This window comes from Lepidochelys kempii, chromosome 5 (assembly GCF_965140265.1).
Source record: "Lepidochelys kempii isolate rLepKem1 chromosome 5, rLepKem1.hap2, whole genome shotgun sequence".
Lineage (NCBI taxonomy): Eukaryota > Metazoa > Chordata > Testudines > Cheloniidae > Lepidochelys > Lepidochelys kempii.
Window position 1 is genome coordinate 44,598,827 of NC_133260.1, and position 24,783 is coordinate 44,623,609.

Sequence of the window (24,783 nt, forward strand, 5' to 3'; positions counted from 1 at the left end):
ATTTATTCACCTAAATTTGGGGTTTTGCTGATTATGTACTATATGTAGCCTATCACTTTTTAAACAAACTTTACATTTGTGGATAATCCTAGCACTATACCCAGACATTCAAACACTCTTTTCTTAACCTGTGTATTATATATATTTTTTTAACATCTTTAATAAATTTTAATTCTGTACAACTAGTACACCTTCCATTCAGGATCTGTTTTTTACAAAGACAAATTTAAGCCCCTTAATTTCCTTGTGAAGTGGGTTGGATTGGTCATTTCTACTTTACAGATGGGGAAACTAAGACAGCGTTTGTAATTTTCTTGTGGACACATAGCAAGAAAGAGAGAGCCTGAATGTCAGATTTCCCCATACTGCCCTCTAATCGCTACAGCATGTTCTCTTCCCTGTATGTGCAACCCTGCTCCCCCATCCTGAAAACCCTCACAACACATACTGAAGTGTCACAGCATTAAAATATTAAAAGTACTCTGCAGTCAAATATATTTTTCATTTTGTGGTGTATTTTGGTTTTCCAGCTTCTTGATGCATTTGGACACAAATCCAATATTAGTCTGGTCTTTGATTTTATGGAAACAGATCTAGAGGTAAGACTGCTTTAGCTGTTGCCTTCTTTTGATTCAATACTTGGAATGTTTTAATTTTCAATATTGTGTACAAAACCATTGAAATACTGGAAACCATGATAATGTATTCCTTTTTCATATTGATATGCAGATAGTATCTCCAAGTAAATGCATTCTGAAAATACTTATATCAAGAAAGATTAGTGATTTGTATTTGTAAGACATCAGAATCTGTAACATGAATTAGACAAATACAACTTTGTCAGTTCAGGTCATATCTTTTTAAAATCCTGTTTTATAGTATATTAACATTCATGCATTCTTAATTAGGATGCAATGCTTTACTTTTTAATACTGCTCTAGACTGTCAGTAGGCTTTTGTCAAGAAATAGTTTATTAATCTCATATTTGTGTAGTATTAACGTTTTGAGACCCCAGTCATAGACCAGGACCTCGTTGTGCTAGACAATGTACAATCAGTTACTGAATTTTGTAATTAGTAGTAATAGGCATGCAATCCTGTTTGAATCTGTTCTGTTAACCTGTGAATTGGGTGCATTCCAAGAAATATAGATCATATATTATCCATGGATAGTTTTCTGTTTTGCTGATGCTTGATCCCTATTGGAGTCTACATGAGTAAATCTTCTCAGGGGATTTGATATCACATGTTTTGAAGAATGCATCAAAATAAATACTGTAGTAGGCAAGAGTGCATGTTAAGTCAATGATGGTTGTGCATGTGCAGTGACTGTCCATGCTTTATAGGGAAAAGAGCTTAATTTAATGGCAGTAATATGTTATATATAATGCAGTGAGCAGCAAGAAGAGCATATACAAACATTAAAAGACTAGTTGTCTGTTTCACTAATATCTGTAATGCCTGTCATAAAGGAAGATCTGCTTCAACTAGAGGAATACAAGATCAAAACAAAGTTAATATATTACTAAACAAAATGAGTTTTTTGCTAATAGCAATGTTTACCTTTTCCTTGATGATGTTGTGCTCCAAATACTCATAGGAAATCAAGCTGAGACTTGTAAAATATCAACTATTAGTTTTGATCTATGTATTTTCCTAATATGTTTACTTAGTTTTGAATTTTATAGATAAGTAAAGTTAAATCTATTTGTCTAGTGACAAACTAGGACAAGGGAAAACAAAGCATTCATTTGTATTTTGGTAACATCCAGAAGACCCAGCTGGGATCAGGATCTGTAGTGATTAGCACTGTACGACATATAAGAACATAAGAATGGCCATACTGGGTCAGACCAAAGGTTCATCCAGCCCAGTATCCTGTCTACCGACAGTGGCCAATGCCAGATGCCCCAGAGGGAGTGAACCTAACAGGTAATGATCAAGTGATCTCTCTCCTGCCATCCATCTCCACCCTCTGATGAACAGAGGCTAGGGACACCATTCCTTACCCATCCTGGCTAATAGCTATTAATGGACTTAACCTCCATGACTTTATCCAGTTCTCTTTTAAACCCTGTTATAGTCCTAGCCTTCACAACCTCCTCAGGCAAGGAGATCCACAGGTTGATTGTGCGCTGAGTGAAGAAGAACTTCCTTTTATTCGTATTAAACCTGCTGCCCGTTAATTTCATTTGGTGGCCCCTAGTTCTTATATTATTGGAACAAGTAAATAACTTTTTTCCTTATTCACTTTCTCCACACCACTCATGATTTTATAGACCTCAATCATATCCCCCCTAATCTCCTATTTTCCAAGATGAAAAGTCCTATCCTCTTTAATCTCTCCTCATATGGGACCCATTCCAAACCCCTAATCATTTTAGTTGCCCTTTTCTGAACCTTTTCTAATGCCGGTATATCTTTTTTGAGATGAGGGGACCACATCTGTATGCAGTGTTCAAGATGTGGGTGTACCATGGATTTATATAAGGGCAATAAGATATCCTCCATCTTATTCTCTATCCCTTTTTTAATGATTCCTAACATCCCGTTTGCTTTTTTGACTGCTGCTGCACACTGCGTGGATGTCTTCAGAGAACTATCCATGATGACTAAGATCTGTCTCCTGGTTAGTTGTAGCTAAATTAGCCCCCATCATATTGTGTAGTTGGGGTTATTTTTTTCCAATGTGCATTACTTCACATTTATCCTCATTAAATTTCATTTACCAAGTTTTCATATAGAAAACTTAGTGCAGTCTAAGAACTATTTTAGATATTTTACAAATTTCAACTTGAATTTTTAAGCATGTTGGGAAATGGAAGCTACTGTAGGAGTGCAAAGCATTATTCGTAGAAAACAAGTGGAGGGAGCAGTGTGTAGAGGCAGAGAGAATGTTTTAAAAAATAGGATGGAGCAAGTTCATGAAAGCTATACAAAAAAGTGGAGGCCATTTTTACTTGGATTCTGAAACAAGTGGATTTGTTAAAATGGTAGTCAATAGGTCATACCTACATGTATGTGCAGAGAGCTCTTGTACTCTGCCAAGGCTAGAGTCCTGGAGCTATATTGAAGGAAGGTAAAATAGTTCAGGCAGAGCACACACAAGTATAAATGAGGATTTATGTGAGGGACTTACCGCAATAGCATATGCGGTATATTTTGTTGAGGTGGTAGAGTTAAGCATATTCCTTTTGCTTAAGAGAGGCACTTTAGCTCTTGAAATAACTAGCTGGAAGAAGTTGAGATTTCAGATCAAGCTTATGTGGTCATGCGGGTAGAGAAAACATGGAGTCAATATAAACTTAACACAAATATGGTATCCGGAATAGCTATGGTCTCCATTTCAATTTCCATTCTCCAGTGTAGTTAGCTATAACTTTTTCTAGAGAAACTTAAGAATTTCAACTACTTTTTACATAACTCAGTGGCATAGAGTCTTATTAGCAATTGCACCATGTAACATTCAACTTTGCTTAAAGGAAAATAGTAACATTAAGCAAAAAGAATTGTAATATAATTAAACATAGTTAGATTTTTGGTAGAGAGTTTCATAACGTGCTTTTTCCCAGGTTATAATAAAGGATAGTAGTCTTGTGCTGACACAATCTCACATCAAAGCATATATGCTGATGACACTTCAAGGACTGGAATATTTACATCAGCACTGGATTCTACACAGGGTAAGTAAGAATATTTTAAAAGGAACAAAGTCCCTTTCAGTAAAAGAGTTGCTAAAGGAAACTTTACACCCTGTAACAAAATGGTGACACTTTTTGGTAGAGCTTAGTTGATCCAAAAGTAATCTCTCTCTCTGTAAAGTCCATGTAGCATAGTTTTATAAAAGGGCGGGGGGCATGGGCGGGCGCTGAGGGGAGAAGAAAAACTTTAGTGTTTTTTATTATGGAGACACAATTCCAATGCCTGCAGCCCAATAGCTGAGAAACCCTACAATAACAATCCACTGTACAGTTAGGAAAGTATTCCTATTTACTTATGAAAGTCTTCCATTTCAAAATTGCAGTAGAGTACTGTATAATGGTACTTTAAATCTTTTGATTGCAACTCTTATCTTGGCTGTTCTGAACTGGAAAGTACCAACTTATTGTGATGAAATAAATGACTGAATGGAGTTTAAAAAAGGCTGGTTTCAAGTGTGTAGTAGAAGGCTGCTAAATTCCTAGTTAATATATTTTAAAAATCAATTCTAATAAAACTAGTGTACTGCACTTCAGGGAGCAAATGCATCTCTAAAACTTTTGTGGTAACTGTCAGTGTAATGCCACAAAACTAAACTGCTGCTCTTTGGCAGCAAAGATATGGCCACACTTAAATCAGCTTTTTAAAGGTGTTTGGAAAATCTGCAGCTCAAGTAGCAGAAGCACTACAGCCAAAGACACTCATAGATGTAATGCAAAGTTTATTTTTGCAAAAGGGGCTTTCTATAAAGATAGAAGCTTGTCTCTTAGAATAACTTTAATAAAAGAGTGCCGGGGAGCTCCTTATTAGTCATGCTTTTATTGATACAGTAAATTTTATTGTCTTTGTCCCTTTCTTGACAGGATCTCAAACCAAACAATTTGTTACTAGATGAAAATGGGGTTCTAAAATTGGCTGACTTTGGCTTGGCAAAATCTTTTGGAAGCCCAAATAGAGTCTATACACACCAGGTAGTAACAAGGTAAGAAATAAAGCACTCTGCTTGGCTGTTGGATAGATGGGTATCTTGTAAAATCAGTTCTGTGCACAAGCCCAAGAGCTAACTTTATAAGAATGTGGCAATGGGAACCTGAATAACTGCTATAAAAGCTGACCTCAGTGCTTTGCAAGGTTATCTAATTGCTTTTGAGAACTGCCAGTAAAAAGGATTTTTGTATCTGTGTTGGTCCCAGGATATTAGAGAGACAAGGTGGGTGAAGTAATATCTTTTATTGGACCAAATTCTCTTGATGAGAGAGACAAGATTTTGAGCTTACACTGAGCTCTTCTTCAGGTCACATGTGTAAGCTTGAAAGCTTGTCTTTCCAGGAGAGTTTGGTCCAATAAAAAAATATTACCTCACCCACTGTCTGTGTAAAAACTATTATGGAATACACGCCTATACAAGATCTTCTGTAACTCTAGTGTAGTCTTTTCTTCAGAAACACAAGGAATATGTACACTAGTCTTTAAGTCTGGTTGTAGTTAACTTCTGAAACAATGAGGCTTATGCTCTTTATTTTTTATATATTAATCAGACTATTTGCCCTAAATGTAGTATTCCTAACCACTCACTCATGTGCCTCTTAAGGTAACTAAATGGTCTTAATTGACAACAGATGGATCTGTTGGTTTTTTAAATATTTAATATACACGTCTAAAAACAGAGTGGGGGTGCAAGGCACAACTGAACTGCCAGAATATTTTTTTCGTTTGTCTACACTAATATGAATAGTTGGGATTTATTTTAAATGTCTTTTTCTAATGGAAGAAATGGAAGCTAGATTTGTTATAGATGTTTGATTAATGGAAGAAATGAGATAATGGTTCCAAATGTTGGCTATTATGCCATCTACGAAGTTGTTGTTGAATACTAGTGTATTCATCACTGCAAGCGGAATCTAATTAAGATGTTATCCTCATGTGTCAGGTAAACTGAATTGTTTTAGGCAGGGATACTAGCTACTTTGCGTTACTATTAACTGCCAGGATTCATTCTACACAAGAATCTCAGCACTTAGATTATCAGTGGCTGTCTCTGTCACTTTTGAGGTCTGGATATTGGCAGGAATTTTGATGCCTACTTGTTTTGTTTCCTGACAAATAACCTTGATCGTTTTTTCGTTTATTCAGACTGCCAGTTATCCTCTGTCTTTTGAGTTTGCACTCCAATTGTTTGCTAAGTGCAAATATGAACTGCAATTTCACTTCATTTTGGGGAGGTGTGTACAGCTTTGGGATGTTGAACCACATCCTTAAAGGGAAAAAAGGTCTCTCCAAGATGTAGATCTTTTCAGGAATTAAATTGATGATAAATATCTAGGGAGTGAGCAATAAACATTCTCTAACACTTCTGCTCAGTTAAATACTTTATTTATTTGCATTACTGTATTATACAAATTATCCTTGCTTGAAAGTGTTCCTGCTTGCTTTTCAGGTGGTATCGAGCACCTGAGCTACTGTTTGGTGCTAGAATGTATGGTGTAGGTGTAGATATGTGGGCTGTTGGCTGTATCTTAGCAGAACTGCTTCTTAGGGTAAGCCTCAAACACAAATATTTCTGTTAATCTATAATATAATGTAGCTCTTGTACATAGGTTCTTATGTACTACTTTAGTATTTTAACCTTTGACATTTATAACCCCATACTATCTATTTTAATTAATCATGATCAGAAATCTGATATCTCATCTCAATCACTTTTATTAGCAAAGTCATGCATTGCTTGTATATCACTAGTGACTCTCAATCCATATGCACTGAAGTTCAAAGTCTAGGAATGTTAAAAGTATGTACTAACTTTCCATGTGTTGTCCTTCCCCTACTACCCATGGATCGGCAGAACAAAGTTTAATGTCAACATCTAACTTTAAATGTGGTGGTTCTCAGATTTTGTGCATGGATCATAGCTCTTCCTTGCGCTTTGCTTTTTTTTTTTTTTTTTGCTAGTGACTAACTCATTTAAGTGTGCCCCTTACAATACAGTTCCTTAGGAAAAAAGGTGGAGGAGGAGAATAAACTTCTTTCCTCTTTTGTTCAAAAAGCTAAACTCTCTTTAAAGTAGGATAAGCTTGAGAGAAATGATGTTGATGGAAAGGGTAGTGTCCTATTGGACCATCTAATCCAATCCTGCAATGTAGGATACTGCACTACAGCATACTTGCTGTTACTTTGTCTAGTTTTAGACAATTTTAAGAACTTTTATCCAAAATGTCTCTTAAACAGAAAACACTGAGAGGAAAATATAAACTAAATGTCACAAAAACATTGGGTGTCTCTTTGCCTTGATTTTTTTAATGAATATCTTAGTACACTGACTTTTCCGTTTTGATTTCAGTTACCCTCACTGTCATCTATTAATGTGTTAAGCGTGAAGAATTAGATAATATTAATAGTCACCTTATTCTTCAACTTCTGTCGCAGAACTCTATCTTCTGCCTTTGGCCTAATTCAGTCTGCCATGTACTTACAATACACAATTTCCTCCTCTGCTTCCAACGTAGTTTAAACTTGACAAACACTGGTTAGGCAATTTCTAACCCAGTGAATCAGTACCCCGTTAGTTTTGCTTGAGTGGAGATCATTTAATTCCTAGTATTGTCATCACAAGATTCATTTGGAAATTCTGAATACGAAACCTAGATAGTCTCCAATATCAGTCTTCCTCTTTCTTCCCTAGTTGTGGGCATTGGAAAGATCACAAAGTGACTGAGGAAAAAATTAAAACATGCACCTATACAGATTTAGGTTGCTTAACATGGTATGTTTAAATCTTTAGTAGGTTAAAAAGAGGCATACCTTTGTACAATCTCACTTACGTAATGGTTGTTTAGCTTCATAATAGAAAATCTAGTGATGAGGTTAATGATGTCATGCATAAATGTAAACGACATTTGAAACCTATTTTGACATTATGGTGAAGCCCCAAGCATTCCATCAGTGCCCGTCTACAGTCAGTTAGTATCCAAAGCTATGTTACTGTAACAGTAGAATACTTTCACAAAGGGAAAAATCAAAGTTGTTCCCTGGGAGTCCAAGTTCAGAAGTTGATTTAAACCTTTAAATTAAAATGGCTGTTGCATTTGCCTTCTTACAGGTTCCTTTTTTGCCAGGAGACTCTGATCTTGATCAGCTGACAAAAATATTTGAAACGCTGGGGACTCCAACAGAAGACCAGTGGCCTGTAAGTCCTTTAGTTAACAAACCTATCTCAGCATTCTCTTTTTATATTACTGTCAACTGCTTGAATTACATTTAAAGATGTACCAAAATATTTGGTAATTACTTTAAAAAGATTAACCAATTTATTTGAGCATGAGCTTTCGTGAGCTACAGCTCACTTCATCGGATGCATGCCGTGGAAACTGCAGCAGACTTTATGTATACACAGAGAATATGAAAAAATACCTCCTCCCACCCCACTGTCCAGCTGGTAATAGCTTATCTAAAGTGATCATCAGGTGGGCCATTTCCAGCACAAATCCAGGTTTTCTCACCCTCCACCCCCCCACACAAATTCACTCTCCTGCTGGTGATAGCCCATCCAAAGTGACAACTCTTTACACAATGTGCATGATAATAAAGTTGGGCCATTTCCTGCACAAATCCAGGTTCTCTCACCCCCTCAACCCCCTCCCAAAAACCACACACACAAACTCACTATCCTGCTGGTAATAGCTCATCCAAAGTGACCATTCTCCCTACAATGTGCATAATTAAGGTGGGCCATTTCCAGCACAAATCCAGGTTCTCTCACATCCCCCCCACCCCCATACACACACAAACTCACTCTCCTGCTGGTAATAGCTCATCCAAACTGACCACTCTCCAAGTTTAAATCCAAGTTAAACCAGAACATCGGGGGGGTAGGAAAAAACAAGAGGAAATAGGCCTATAAATAAAATAAATAATAAATGGCCCAACTTTATTATCATGCACATTGTGTAAAGAGTTGTCACTTTGGATGGGCTATCACCAGCAGGAGAGTGAATTTGTGGGGGGGGGGTGGAGGGTGAGAAAACCTGGATTTGTGCTGGAAATGGCCCACCTGATGATCACTTTAGATAAGCTATTACCAGCTGGACAGTGGGGTGGGAGGAGGTATTTTTTCATATTCTCTGTGTGTATATATAAAGTCTGCTGCAGTTTCCACGGCATGCATCCGATGAAGTGAGCTGTAGCTCACGAAAGCTCATGCTCAAATAAATTGGTTAGTCTCTAAGGTGCCACAAGTACTCCTTTTCTTTTTGCGAATACAGACTAACACGGCTGTTACTCTGAAACCTTTAAAAAGATTGTTAGCGGAATTTACAAAACAAAGTGCAGAGGACAGTTAGTTGGGGTTTCCAAATTGCTATTTGGATTAGACACCTGCTAATATAATAGCATGTGGCAATTTAAGAGTGAAACTAGAACTTCTCATGATACTTTCATCATATGATGATAGCCATGGGACACATGGAAGAGTGATAATTTAATGCTTTTTCATTTAATCTTGTTTGATGTAGTCAGGTAGTTTGTAGGCATTTGCAAATGCATTTTGATTCAAAACAGTTATATGCTGTCATACCATAATTCAAAAGGAAGTGTTTAAAGATTCTTGCAATATTTTATCATGTTCTTGGTGCTTAATGAAAATTTTATCCTTGAAGAAACCCTTGTTGGTAGGATACTTGGCCAAAAGAGAGGATATATTCTGAAATTAATTCACAAATCTTCAAAATTAAGAACCTTCATTCCCTCACTTCTGTAAACTATACAAGAGAGATGTAATTCATTCATTCATCATGTTTACTGCCACTTTAACATGCTGTGGTGTGCTTGGTTAAAACTTACTGCAGTATAAATGATGTTGCTAGAAATATTTAGTATCATTTGGCTATTAAATTTATCAATGTAACTTTGTATGATATTGGGGGAAGAAGAGAGGTGACTTGCAAACTGGATGAAAACAACAGTAAGATATGCATTATTGCAACTTGAACAGGTGTTAATCTGTTTGGCTCAATTCTTTTTTCAAAATTATTCAGTTTCCCACTCCAGAAGCAGTTGCAGAGTATTACTTATGCGGAACATAGTCTCCCATGTTGTTGATGCAAATGACTTCCATGTTAGAGAGGCCAACTTAAATTGCTTTTGTCTGAAAATCTTGTGTGTGTTACTGCAAATCACTCCTAAGATTACAATAATGAGAGACTAGAGAGGAAATTTTTTTCAATTTTGTTAGTGCATTTGATCCTCTTAGGGAATAATCATTTTTGTTGTTTCCCTTCTATAGTCATTAACTTTCCCGCTTTGTGGAGCTCTTTACACTGCATAATAGGAAAAATCCTTTAGAAAGGGGAGTATGATTGTAAAACCACAACATTGATAAGTTTGTTACCTGAAACTAATGTAATACTTTTTATTAAACTGACTCAATTTCAGATTGATAGTATGCTTTAAAAGTTGACTATTACTTCTGATCTATAAGCTGCACTGTGGCAGTTCCTTCAGTTGGGGGTATAAGCTTTTCTTTATTTGTTGTTTTAAAATTTAATTCCCATTTTGTTTTCATAGGGCATGTCAAGTCTTCCAGATTATGTAACATTTAAAAGTTTCCCTGGAATGCCACTTCAACATATCTTCAGTGCAGCTGGTGATGACTTGCTAGATCTTCTCCAAGGTCTATTCATATTTAATCCTTGTACTAGGGTCACAGCTACACAGGTATGGTAGACTGTTTTTATTGTATGTTATAGATGGTGTACATTCTAACATCTCTTGTTAACATCAGTTAAATATCTCTTGGATGTGAGGAGTGATAGTTTAGGTTTGAGATAAAATGTCCTCTTACTTATTTGTATTATAGTACATAGGAGCCCCTGCCATGGATGAGAACCCCATCTTGCTCTGATCATATAATTACTATAAAACCTTCTCATGCTATGGAGACTTTCAAAGGTATAAATGGCAGTTCGAAGTTAATGTCTGTCTGCCACTTGTCTTTGAAAATCTTACCCTACAGATCTAGGTTGAAGTTATGAGGATGAAAGATTTGGGGCTCATAGGCTTTTTTGACACTTTAATTACATCCTAACTTTGCAACACTATTTTCATTACCACTACCATAGCTCCTAGGAGCCCTAGTCATGGGGCAGGATCCTATTGTGGGCACTGTACGAAGAACATAAAGATGGCTCCTTCCCCAAATGCGCAGTCTAAGTATAAGACAAGACAATAGATACAGACAAATGAGGGAGCACAAGGAAACAGTGATTCCGTATGGGTCTGCTTGATAGTCTGTGGTATCAGTACACTGTTCAGCTACCTGGTGAACTTTGAGCTTTACATGTCTTCATATAGGACCTTCCATCCCTTATTTTATAAATGTTTAAATCATAAATTCATATTAATATTCCATTTTTCTCAGTTTCTGTTGCAACTCTTGACCCTCCTTGGTTTTTACAGTGGGAGCCTTATCCCAGAATTTTCATCTCAAATCTCAGGTTTCAGAGTAGCAGCCGTGTTAGTCTGTATTCGCAAAAAGAAAAGGAGGACTTGTGGCACCTTAGAGACTAACACATTTAATGGAGCATAAGCTTTCGTGAGCATCCAATGAAGTGAGCTGTAGCTCACGAAAGCTTATGCTCCATTAAATGTGTTAGTCTCTAAGGTGCCACAAGTCCTCCTTTTCTTTTTGCATCTCAAATCTGTTGCTGAAAGTCTGTGACAACTTTTCTTTGTCACTTTGTGGGGGGATGGATCCATATATTCAGTACTGATGAGTCCTTTAGCCTCCATGCTATAGGAGGCAGTCAGATGTTTTGATTGGCTGGGCTGACTCTCCAGGTAACTGCTCTCACTGGGAAGTAGTGACTCAAAGATTTGGAGGCTTTTGGTGGATAAACAGATGACTATAAGCTCCCAGTGTGACACCGTGGCCAAAAGAGCTAATGTGATCCTGGGGGGATACATAAACAGAGGAATGAGGCATAGAAGTAGAGAGGTTATTTTACTGCTGTATTTGGCACTGGTGTGACCTCTGCTGGAATACTGTGTACAGTTATGGTGCCCACAATTTGAGAAAGGATGTTGATGAATTGGAGAGGGTTTAGAGACAAGATTAGAGAACATGCTTTATAGCAGAAGTTCTCAACCTTTTTCTTTCTGAAGCCCACTTGTGTCACAATAATGGGTTTTCTGCATATAAAATCCAGGGCTAGTGTTAAGGGGTAGCAACAGGGCAATTGCTTGGGACCTCATGCCACAGGAGCCCCCACAAAGCTACATTGCTCAGGCTTCAGCTTCAGCTTCAAGTGGCAGGGCTCAGAGCCTGGGCTTCAACCCCATGCAGCAGGGCTTCGGCTTTCTGTCCTGGGCCCCAGTGAGTCTAATGCTCGTCCTGCTTGGTGGCCCCCTGAAACCTGCTTGCGGCTCCCCTGTGGGCTTTGGACCCCTGGTTGAGAACCACTGCTTTATAGTGATAGACTCAAGGCGCTTGTCAAGGTTCCTTCCCCACTCTGAACTCTAGGGTACAGATGTGGGGACCTGCATGAAAGACCCCCTAAGCTTATTCTTACCAGCTTAGGTTAAAACTTCCCCAAGGTACAAACTTCTACCTTTTTGTCCTTGGACCTTATGCTGCCACCACCAAGTGTGCTAAACAAAGAACAGGAAAGAGCCCACTTGGAGACGTCTTCCCCCCCAACCCCTACACCCCCTTTCCTGGGGAAGGCTTGATAAAAATCCTCATCAATTTGCATAGGTGAACACAGACCCAAACCCTTGGATCTTAAGAACAACGAAAAAGCAATCGGGTTCTTAAAAGAAGAATTTTAATTAAAGAAAAAGTGAAAAGAATCACCTCTGTAATCAGGATGGTGAATACTTTACAGGGTAATTAGGTTCAAAACCTAGAGATTCCTTCGAGGCAAAACCTTAAGTTACAAAAAGACACACAAACAGGAATCTACATCCCATTCAGCACAACTTATTTACCAGCCATTTAAACAAAACCAAAATCTAACCCATATCTAGCTAGATTACTTACTAAGTTCTAAGACTCCGTTCCTTTTCTGTTCCTGGCAAAAGCATCTCACACACAGACAGACCCTTTGTTTCCCCCGCCTCCAGCTTTGAAAGTATCTTGTCTCCTCATTGGTCATTTTGGTCAGGTGCCAGCGAGATTATCTTAGCTTCTTAACCCTTTACAGGTAAAAGGACTTTGCCTCTGGCCAGGAGGGATTTGATAGCACTGTATGTAGAAAGGTGGTTACCCTTTCCTGTTTATGACAGAGCTCAATCTATTTATCTTCTCAAAGAGAAGATTAAGAGGTGACTTGATTAGCTATAAGTAGCTATACGGGGAAGAAATATTTAATAATGAGCTCTTCAGTCTAGAAGAGAAAGTATAACACCATCCAATGGGTGGAAGTTGAAGCTAGACAATTTCAGACTGGAAATTTTTAACAGAGTAATTAACCATTGGAACTCAACAGTTTACCAAGGGTTTTGGTGGATTGTCCATTACTGACAATTATTAAATCAAGATTGGATGCTTTTCTAAAAGACCTGCTCTAGGAATTATTTTGGGCAAGTTCTATGGCCTGGGCTGTACAGGAGGCCAGACTAGATCACAATGGTCCTTTCTGGCCTTGAAATGTAAAAAGCCCCTCCAGAATTTTCTCTGCCTCCAAAGACGCAGCATGCTAGGAGTAAGGGCCTTTGTAGGCTGTCCAAAACCTGATGAATTTTTTTCTTTTCCTCCTTTTTTTTTCCCCTAGCTGCTTTTTTTCCTGAGCCAATCTACTCTTTTCGTGTATGGAGTTGCTGAAAATATTTTCCAATGGGCTCTAAAACTGATCTTTGCAATCCCTCCCTGGCCACCCTGTTTAAGATGGGATGGTAAACCTAGTAAAGACAAGTATCAGGGGGTAGCTGTGTTAGTTTGTATCCACAAAAACAACAAGGAGTCTGGTGGCACCTTAAAGACTAGCAGATTTATTTGGGTATAAGCGTACGTGGGTAAAACACCACTTCAGATGCATGGAGTGAAAATGACAGGTTCAGGTATTATATGACGACACATGTGAGGTAACTCCCTTCCCTTCAAGTGGAGAACCAGTGTTGACAGGGCCAATTTGATCAGGGTGGATGTAGTCTACTCCCAATAATAGATGAGGAGGTGTCAATTCTAGGAGAGGCAAAGCTGCTTTTGTAATGAGCCAGCCACTCCCAGTCCATATTCAAGCCCAAATTAATGGTGTTAAATTTGCAAATGAATTTTAGTTCTGCTGTTTTTTCTTTGAAGTCTGTTTCTGAAGTTTTTTTGTTCAAGTATAGCTACCTTTAAATCTGTTATAGAATGTCCAGGAAGATTGAAGTGTTCTCCCACTGGCTTTTGTATGTTACCATTCCTGATGTCCGATTTGTGTCCATTTATTCTTTTACATAGGGACTGTCTGGTTTGGCCAATGTACATGGCAGAGGGGCATTGCTGGCACATGATGGCATATATAACATTAGTTCTAGTGAAGACAGCATCTGACTTAAAAGTCCCCCCCCACCCCCCCAAAAGTGTTCACTGACAGAAGGGTGGAATGAGCTCTCTGCAGAGACTATGAAGAATTCTCAGCAACCCATAGAATAGGGTTGATAATGGTCAGGTTTTTTGGGTGTGGTTTTTTGGGGTATTTTTTTTGCCAAAGCATAAGCTTTGGTTTTTTATATTCTGAGTTCATGCTCTCTGACATTCCAAAAAAGGGGAAAAGGGCCAAGGAGTTGGGATCATCCTTAGAGAATTTCCCTTACATCTGCTCTACTTTGACACCTCCCTTGATGATGCTTTCAGGTCATCCAGCAGATAGAGGACTCTAGCATAGTGGCAAGAAGGCTTCTATGACTGACTGGGTGTGGAAGGTGGATATTTCCTCAAGACAGGTTTTTGCTACCAGAAACCTATGTTTGGGGGTGGGGCAATATAAAAAGGTAGATCTAAAGCACAGGACAAAACCAAAAAACCTTTGTTAATGATAACGCTCAGTACAAATTTTAAACCATTTTAGGCATCCCTTTTGGGGTTATGGAGCTTCATATAGATAATGGTAGGACAGATGACAGATTCTTTAAGAATAGATGGGAGAATACCAGGCCTATTAAATGCAGAGGTGACTCATTCTCTGTGAATGTCTCTAAGAGCAATCAGTGACTACCTCCCTCCAATATTCCGCAGGGGGGAGTGGGAGCTTGGTTGTTTCGGGGGTTTTGGTGGGGTTTTTTGGTTCCCACCTGGTTTGCTGCCACCACCATGGACAAATGATTGACACACACCATTTCCAAATATGGTGCTACAGAATTCTAAAAGACCCCTCTCCTCCCCTAGCTGCCCAGCCCATCCCAGAGGAAGGCTATGCTCAGGCAAATCGACAATCTTCTCCATATCAGGGTGAATGAGCCTGTCCGAGACCAGGATCAGTATCGGGGCTTATAGTCCATACTGTTCCTGGTTGTGAGGCAATCATGGAGGACAGGGCTGTCCTGGATTTAAAGACTCAATAAGCTGATCCACTTCCACAAGTTCAAAATGGACACTGCTCCTGTCTGTCATGGTAGCTACCACAACAGGGATTTCCTAATCTTTTTTTTGACCTCACGGAAGCATATCTTCACGTTTCCATCATTACACAGACGGTACTTGAGGTTTGCATACAGCACTCTGTACATGCAGTATAAAGCCCATTTTTGGCACTGCCACTGCCCCCAGGGTAGTCACAGATACTAGGGGCATCTCTGAACAGTATCTGTATCTTTTTCTCAATGGCATTCTGATGAGAGACTTCCAGAAGAAGGAGGCTCTTAAGTACACCCAAATGAACGGGGCAGAAACATGGATTTATAATGCATATGGAGAAAAGCTAGCTTGACCCTACCCAGACAATGGAACACCTGGGAGTTTGGCTGAACACCACACCTCACAGGACATTCCTCCCCAAAAACGGGCAAGTACAGATTCTGGAGAAAACATACAAAATCCTTCACAGTCAACACTACTGTATGAAGATCTTCTAGGCACGTTCATTTCATGCCTATACCTACTGTTATGGGCAAAACTTCATTTCTGGTGCTTGCAGTACTGCCTACTCTGCTTTCCTGCTCACATTCAGAATTTCAACTCTCACTATAAGACTTCTCTCCACATTAAAAGGTCCCTCGGATGGCAGTTACAATAAGATTCACAGACTGTGTCTGCTTGGCAGAACCACAGAGACTCCATAATGATGGATGCCAGCTCGGAAGGGTATGGAGCTGACGCATCTCCACACATGGTACAAAGTCAGGGTCACTGACAGAATCTCACTACACCATAAACAGTTTTGGAATTGCAGGTGATTCACCTAGCCCTTCAGGCATTCCCCCCCACCTTAAACTCAAGACACATACTTGTATTCATAGTCGGCATGACTGCCATAGCATATGTAAACAGATGGGGCACCTGGTTGAGCCTGCTAAAAGCAGAAGCCACATCTTTCTTTGGATGGACTGAGAGAAACATTTTGTCACTTTGAGCCGCATATCAAAGGGCAGCTGAATGCCAGTGATTGGCTCAGCTGCAAAAGCTCGGAGCAGGGGAAATTGTGTCTTAATTGTGTCTCCACCAGAGGTGTTCAACCCCATAGCCCAGACCTTTGGAAAACTAACATGGAAGCTCCTAGACATCCAGTTCCAATGCCAAAAACAACTCCTATGTCAGGAAGTGAGATCGTCAAGCCAGGGGAATCAATGACTTCTCCCAGGTATGGCCAACAGCTCTGCTATGTGCATTCCATTTTTTTCCCATAACATGCACCATCTAACAGACAACCAGCTGAAATTCTGATTGCACCCCACTGGCCTGAACTTCCCTGGTTTTCATACATCATGGAGATGTTTGAGACCCCTCCATCAACATTACAATGCACCCAGGATCTACTATCATAGGAACCTCTGCTCCATCACATCACAGCATCTCTGAAGCTGGCAGCCTGATTATTGAGAGGTCACTTTAAAAATAAATGAACACAACCCCCTACCCACAAACTAGTAAATTCCAGTGATGTGTTCTCAATCCTACTCAAGTCCAGAGTTTTCAGCCAATTCTTGGTATACAGTAACACAGAAGATTTTACTCATGATGCATGTTGAGATACATGGCAGGATCAGCATCTATATTTAGAGAACAGTCTCTTAGTAAAACATACGCTTTGTTCGTTCTCATACAAGTTTAGGCGACAGAAAGCTTTGAGTTCCTCTACCACAAAATATATATATTTTGAAGCGAATGGGGGAAGATTTTAAAACTAAGAGGTAAACTCCTCCATTCAAGATTAAAGCCAATAAGATAATGCAGCCTCATTGGCTGATGGTTCCCTGCATATGTTTACTAAATTCTAGAAGATTGGTAGACTTCGATCAGATGAAATCCAGATTTCGACAGGAGTTCTGCGTGCTATAGCCTACCCTTAGCCCAGCCAACAGTTGATAATGAGGGCAGGACTACTGCTACAGAAATCCCACCACTGCTGAATTTATGGATCCATCCCCTGAAATGAGAGTGAGAAATTTTCTCATTCTCATCTGGAAATTTTCATTCTGGGTAGGTGATATGGGTTCATAAATTCATCCCATCTCTGTGTTTGTCTACCTCTGGAAGGTGATTGGTCAATTGTGCGCTTGATCCCTCTTTAGGAAAGAGTGGATGGATAACCATGCTCTTAAAAGTAACCCTCTGGGTTGTCAGTTTTTTGTTTTTTCCCCCAGATTGTACAGTTCTTAGTTGTTTGACATATTTTCTGCTATTGTTAATATGTGAATGAGTATTTTTATTCATTTCCTTCTTCTCCTTCTGAACTGTGGTTTATAGAAGCTGTGGAATTGAAATCTGCTTTAAAGTAGAAGGGTGAGGAGGGTAGAATTTAACTTCCATAAAATGTGTCAATTTTACATATCTGCTTCCTGTGTGTTCAGTTCCTCTGTGTACTCAGTAACAAGCTTTTCCTATTGGCATTGCAGAACCCAGAGCGATTAGGGAAGAGTAGAACAGAACCCAATTTACTTTGTAAATCAACATAAGGATGGTGTTCCAGAAATCTGGCTTCAATTCCTGGCTCTGCCAGAGGTGTCACTGGTGATCTTGGAAAAGTCAATCTCTGTGCCCCTTTCCTTTTCTATCTTGTCTATTCAGATTGTAAGCTCTTCAGAGCTGGAACAGTCTTAGTGTACATGTACAGCATCTGCCACAATGGGGCCAGGATCTTGGTTGGGGAGTCTAGGCACCTACTGTAATACAGATGATAGATAAATTATTTCAACTGGTAAATTGAACAAACTGTATGGAAGTTGCTAAGAGAATCTGAAATCTTGGATTTTGTAGCTACTCTTGAGTCTTCAGTCTTAGAACCCCCAGAAATGTCTTAAGTTATAAGCAAGGAGATTAAGAAAAGGAAAGAATATAGCTTCAAATCAATTTTGTGCACACTATTAACTTGACCAGCTTTCTCCCCTTTTTATCTTTAAGGCATTGAAACAGAAGTATTTTAGTAATCGACCAGGACCAACACCAGGAATTCAATTGCCAAGACCAAACTGTCCTGCAGAAGCCTTAAAGGAACAACAAAATTCACTTTTAAATTTAAAAAGGAAGAGAACAGAAGGAATAGATCAAGGTAATTTTTCTTCTAAATCTTTGCATTTTTATATTTTTAATTTTAAACTGAAGATGCATGATAAGTATATATGATACTGTCCCAATGTTTAAGGAAATGTGGCCTATATATAGTCCTCCATCTTATCAAATGAAATATTGCTCTCTAAATGGGCCAAATCTGAGCCCAAAACACCAACCTAAGCCCCTTGGTGACTTGTAGTATTCTTTTTACAAGAGGTGTACATTGTTAAAAGAAATCTTGTATTCCATGTAGATTCTAAGGTGTAGAAAAATTTCTGTATCAAGTTCTGTCAATATCCAAAACTATACTACAGTATTTAATACATCTTATCCTATGACTATTACCTGACTGAGAAGTTCTCTTAGATCCTTATGTAAACGGCATTACTTAAATTTTAATTGAGACATTTGATTGAATTCATTGGAAATTCTGAGCATTTTAGGACTGGTGTACATTAAATGTTTACTTCTCTGGTCTGCACATTCTTAATTTTATAGCCAGACTTCATCCGACTACTGGTCTCTACATGTTTTCATATGTAGAATGTACCTGCTCAGAGATCCTGAGCTTTGAGAACCTTTTGGACAGCAGTGCCCTCTGGAGCTGCACAAACAAAGCCTTATAGTACCAGATGTTTTGAATCAAGACCATAAAGGATGATATGGCCTCTACCACTTCCTTTTTTTTCCCCCCTCCTGGCTGAGAATCTGTGGACCTTGTTCCTGTGTCTCCAAACTCTCTCTGTATTTTTCTTAAATTGTGCACCTTTTAGTCATTTTGAATCAGACCTCTGAAGTTTTGGATATGGTAGATTTAAGCACATTCCCATTGTTTGCCCTGCTTAGGGGAAGATAAGATCTATACTGCAATTTTAGAGCCCTGCACCCTTAGTCCCACAAGCCTTAGTCAGCTGAATAGGCCAGCCCGGGGTTTTTACTACAGTGTAGACATACCCTAAGTGATAGTGTAGGCAAGATCTAAGTCCTTCTATGGCTTTTCTCTGACTTTTAACAAAGGGTAGGAAAGCAGTCTAATAACTTGGCCTATTCTACACTACAGATACAACTAATGATTGTAAATTCTTCAGAACAGTGGTAGAGAAAATGTTTGTCTAAAACTCCTTGTGCAGTTTGGCATTAAATAAGTTGGTGAGCGTGGTTGTCAGTGACTTGTAGTGTGGATGGGACCAACCCATTTTTAAACAAAAAGCCTGAGCTTATTTATAGGATGGTAGGAGACAGTCATGTTTCAGTAGGTCACATTGGTAGTGTAGGTGGACCTCAGGAAAGAGGAATGGAGTAGTGCTGCTATCCTGCCAGTCTCTGGGGCAAAGCCTAAAATAAGTCTAGTAAAACCGCTAAGCAGACACTGAAAGCGTCTTCATTTCCTCCACTGTGCCAACATGTTGCAGTTACTGTGAAACTGGAAAAACTTACTATCTTCATTACAGTACCACCACCCAACCCATTGACACCTGCAGCTTTTTTTTTCCGCTAAGCTTAATTCTATTTTAAACCTGTAGCTTCTTATGTCAAATGGAAGGAAAAACATGTGGTGTCTAAAATGTTTCATGTCACACAGCCTTGCACAAAGATAGCTTGGAAACGTTTTAGGAGTACAAAACGCCTTTCTATAAATATAGCTTAATTTTATATTGCATGTCTCATGTAAACATATGAGAAACGTTCTGGACAACTTTTTTCATGCACGGTTATAGCTGCCCTTATATGAGCCTGCTCCAAGACTAGACAGGGCCTAAAGAGTAGTTAGGATATAGCTACAAGCCAAAGCTGTGGATGTTTATCCAAGCTAGCCTAGGGAGCAGTGCAGGCATCCGTGTGGGCTCAAGAACTGAGTGCAGAGGCTGGGTACATACGCAGCTCATGAGTCCCTACTGATGCCTGTGCTGTCTAGTGTTACCTGTGCGAGCTGGATTCAAGCTAGCTGTGATAAGCTAGCCTGTTCACAGCTTTTGCTGTTCAGACATACCCTACATAACTAGTAACACCTTGAGTTGGGGATTGGGACCTTTACCTCATTTATCAGTATTGATACAAATTCAGTTACTTACACTACAAAATTAATTTACCATTTTTCAGGATTACCAAAAAAATTGATTTTTTGATTACCGTGTATGACGATGATTAAATGGCCTGAAAGACCAAGACAATGGGAAAATGCTGCAACATTACCTGAACTTGGATGAAAACTGAATTTGTAATATATTTACATGTGTAAAATGTGAAACTTAATATTTCAGTGCTGAAACCATGTGGGGTGTTTCATTAAACCTATTCCTCTTTGAATAAATATATTTTTTAAAAAGAGCAAGATTCTTTGAACTGGTTTTCTGTGTAATTACTTTGAAATGTGCTTTTGTAGTAAGTATGGGAAGTCTCCTTTATCACCATCGGGCTTGGATACACTTGCAAGTTAAAGCGCATTAAAGCAGCCCTGGGTGCCCCAACTCACGACCTGTCCACACTGGCACATAGAGCGCCTGGACTCTGCAGCTGGAGCGCTCCTGGTAATCCACCTCCACCAGAAGCATAACACTTGGTGCGTCTCAGCTGAAACGCCCCAGCGTCAGTGTGAACGAGGTGTTGCATTACTGCGCTGTGATCGGCCCCCATAATCCCCTTAAGTCAAATGGCCACTCTTGTCATTGTTTGGAATTGGCTGCAGGAATGCGGATATGTCCTTTCAAAGCTCCATTTCTGACAGCCAGCATGCTTATCTGCTCTGGGACAAAGCAACCATTACTGTGGAATGCTGCTTGAGAGGCAGGGGGAGGGGAGGTCTGCTGCTGTCTGAACTTATAAGACCGTATGCTGACATGCTCCCCCCCCCCCAAAAAAAACCCACTCTGTCCTCCCACATATACACAACACACTCCCTGTCACACTACACCCCCCGCCTCCCCCTTTGAAAAGCATGTTACAGCCACTTGCATCCTGGGATAGCTACCACAATGCACTGCTCTCTGTGGCCATTGCAAGAGCGGCTAATGTGGCCACGCCAGTGCATTTGAATCTGCCAGTGTGGATGCACTGCGGCACTTTCCCTACTGTGCTCTCCAAGGGCTGGTTTAACTCCCAGCGCTCTACATCTGCAAGTGCAGCCATGCCCTTAGACTCTAACTTGAGATGCAGGCTTTGCTGAATGAAGTGCTATGCTGGTGCAAACCCTACTCTAGGAGAGAGGCCCAGGTGAGGAGCCTGTGTTCAGATGAATGTTTGTTAGCCCATATACAGTTTGTTCTTTTCTCCAGCCATCCATACTAGACATAAGGGGATGCCACAGTTTTAACTTTGTTCCAGTTAAATCTGCCAATGCAATAACAAATGGGTGAGCGCATGTTCTCGTAGCAGACATGTAGATGAAAAGTCTTCAAGGGCTATCCATGCCGAGTTGCAAACTACAAAGAAGTACTCCTCACTTTGATCCTCCAAAAGAACCAACTTACTGGAAAAAAGAAATACAAATATTTGGACTAGAATATGGAGATATTCTAATACTAAGGAGATGAAACAAGAAGGCCTTGCAGCCTACAGAGCTGCAGTACATTTAAAAAGGAATGGAGGGATGTCTGAAGAGTAATGTGGCAGACCTCCATATGATGCTTATGACTCATATTTGGACAATACAATGGTTATGTAACGGAGTACAGTATTCAGTCATCCCAAGAAAACACTAGGGGGGAAAATATCATTGTTTCCTATATTACTGTGTACTGACCACTAGTCATTTAAAATTAGCTTTAGATCTCCTCTAAGACTTAATGGACTCCATATGTAGATAGAAATTCATATTTAATAACATTTGGTTTGACAAATTCTGTTCAGAAGTTACTGTAGCCCAAGTGTTATACAAACCACGTCCAGATTATTTTGCACTGCATGACCAGGAGGAATTGCTGCAGGTGCACAAGAGCCAGAAGACATTGCCCAGAAGTCAATTTACTAAGAGGAAACATTCTCTGATGAAATAAGTAATGCCTCTTGACACTTGTATTGTTTGAGGAAAAGATTGATTAAATGGGGCCCTGTCAGTTGTGTTTTTTTAGTTACATAATGTAGGTAACAACCTTACTTCACTAAAGCACACTGAGGTTTCACATGAGCACCGGTGAGTCTGAGTCATGTTGCATGTAGCAGTAAGAGAATTATAATGCTGGAATATACAGCATCTTCTCCAGATTTCTTTGGGGGAGCAGAGAACTTTTCTTTCCCTCGGAAGCTTGGCAAGAAGGGCAACTGCCTACTAGAAGGAATCTGTGATGTGTATAAGCCAGAGGAGTGGGATTCATGAGGTAAAGGCACTTGGAGGACTCTTCTATCCTCACTACTGATCAGCTGGGGTAGGGGATGCCTGCTTCTGGCAGGAATCTTCACCTTCTCAAGGTCGGGCCTAGTTGCTGTGCCCCCATGGGAGGGTTCCCCTAATTTGTAGGTCAGTGGAATAGGATCTCCATCATTTCTCTTCCTCCTTTGGGTATATCTATGTATAGGGTAGAAGGTATGTTGGCTGCCATGTTTAACCCTAGTGCTGATGGGGCCTTTTGTAATTTTAACATTGGAGCTGGTCCAGGTGCATACTAGGTTCCCTGCTGGGTTTCACCCAACCAGCTGCACCCTCTTCTGTACGATTTTAAAACTCATTTGCTTTCATTTTAAAAGTTTTTTTTCCTAGTGTGGACAAAGCCCTTGAGCAACCCAGTCCTTCATGGTGAGAAGGATAGGGTAAGAATGAGTCCCTGCCCTGTTTTGGCGGGGGGGCGGGGAGAAGAAAGAGTTAACAGCTGTGGGCTGGGCCTTGTAGATGGTGTGAAGATTTCTGAAAAGGGAGGCTGCTTTTGAGCAGTAGACAAGGTAGAGAGAGAGAGCCTGGGTGTTGAATAGCTACACCTGCTACTCCTGGGGGGATTCTGCGAGCCTGCAGAAAATGTTCCCCCTCTTCCATCACACACACCCCCCCCCGCCCCAATTCCTGTGCTTTCCTGCAGAAAATGGGAGAGAAGCAAAGGGAAGCCATGCAGGGGGGTGGGGGAGGAACAGCCATGGTTGCAGTTTTGGGGGGGATTGCCCCCAAACAGAGGCAAGGCATGAGGGGCCCACAGGGTTACATGTCACTGCCCCCTTCATTTCTGCAAGCATAGAGCTGCCCAGCTGAAGGAGGCTGCCTCTGCCTCCTGGGTCTTAGTGCCAGTCATTCACTCCTTCTGTGTGCTGGGAGCCTTCCTATTTTCTGTCCAACAGAGACTGCCCAGGGTGGGGCTGGGTTAAGAGCGGGGGTTCAGGTGCTGGGTGGGGGAAGAGGCAGTGGGGAAGGAAGGGGGTGGAATAAGGCAGGGGAAGGGGAATGGATGGAGAAGAAAATGGGATAGGGGAATCACAGGGGGAAGCAGGATCCTAGCATGCAGCGTCCCCTCGGCAGCAGCTGAGGCTCCCCCATTAAGCCATCCCATCAAACCCTCACCCTAACAAGCCCTAGAACTGGACTCCCCCCAGCCCCCCATACTCAGACTGATCCCCAACCAGCTGCACCTGGACATCCACCCCATCAAGCCCTACTCCCCTGGCACTTAGACCCCTAATTGAGGCCCCTGGGTTCCCCTCCTGAGCCCCATCTTCCCACACCCAGAGCCCCCTGCAGAACGCCAACCAGCTTCACCTGGATCCCCTGTAGGGTCCCTTTTGTACCTGGAACCCCCAATGAGCCCCTGTGCATCCAGATCTCCCACAGAGCTGCCCACACCCAGATTGCCCCACACAGAAACCTCTCACACCACACCTGGATCCCCCTACACTAAGCCCCTCCACAGTGGGATCCTGCTGGGCTGAGGCTGCTCACATCTGGTGCGCATAGCACAGAGAGGCAGGGCCCTAGGGTGTTTCTGGGGCAGGCCCAGCCCTTGCATTATGTCAGGGTCACTGCTGAGTCCCTGATCCGGGGCAGGTGGGGGCTTCAGGGTGATCTCCCACCTCAATGCAGTCAGTGGCCTGTGCTCCCCACTGCTATACTAGAGCCACATTTATTTATTGACACATAAAATTTGCAGAATTGTGCAGCATTTTAAAATATTGTGTGCATAATTTTTATTTTTTTGGTGCAGAATTCTCTTAGGAGTAATCTGCTAAATATCTGCATGTGAATTAAAGCAAATATTTGGCCAACTGAATATCTGAATGTCCTATTCATGCTGGAACATCCTTGACTCTGCTGAACTAAGCAAGGACCCAAATACCAGCTGCTGGCTTAAGTGGTTCAGAATGCAGTTGTGACACCCTGGCACCCCAATATTAATCACGGTCATATAATTAGGATATGTTTTGCACAAAGTATGCTTTATGAGGTATCATTCTAAAAGTCTTGATCTGCTAGACAATATCTCATTGGA

The 24,783-nt window shown here is 40.5% G+C and overlaps 1 protein-coding gene across 1 annotated transcript in view; it reads left to right on the forward strand.

The window, feature by feature from the left end:
• CDK7 (cyclin dependent kinase 7) overlaps nt 1-20,710 on the forward strand; it is a 35,688-nt gene extending 14,978 nt beyond the window's left edge. Inside the window, 8 exon segments of the mRNA XM_073344115.1 lie at nt 531-599; nt 3,573-3,683; nt 4,563-4,681; nt 6,137-6,236; nt 7,796-7,882; nt 10,258-10,407; nt 18,233-18,380; nt 20,483-20,710. Coding sequence (XP_073200216.1) covers nt 531-599; nt 3,573-3,683; nt 4,563-4,681; nt 6,137-6,236; nt 7,796-7,882; nt 10,258-10,407; nt 18,233-18,380; nt 20,483-20,508 — 810 coding nt within the window. The 3' untranslated portion in view covers nt 20,509-20,710.
• Nucleotides 20,711-24,783: the final 4,073 nt, after the last annotated feature.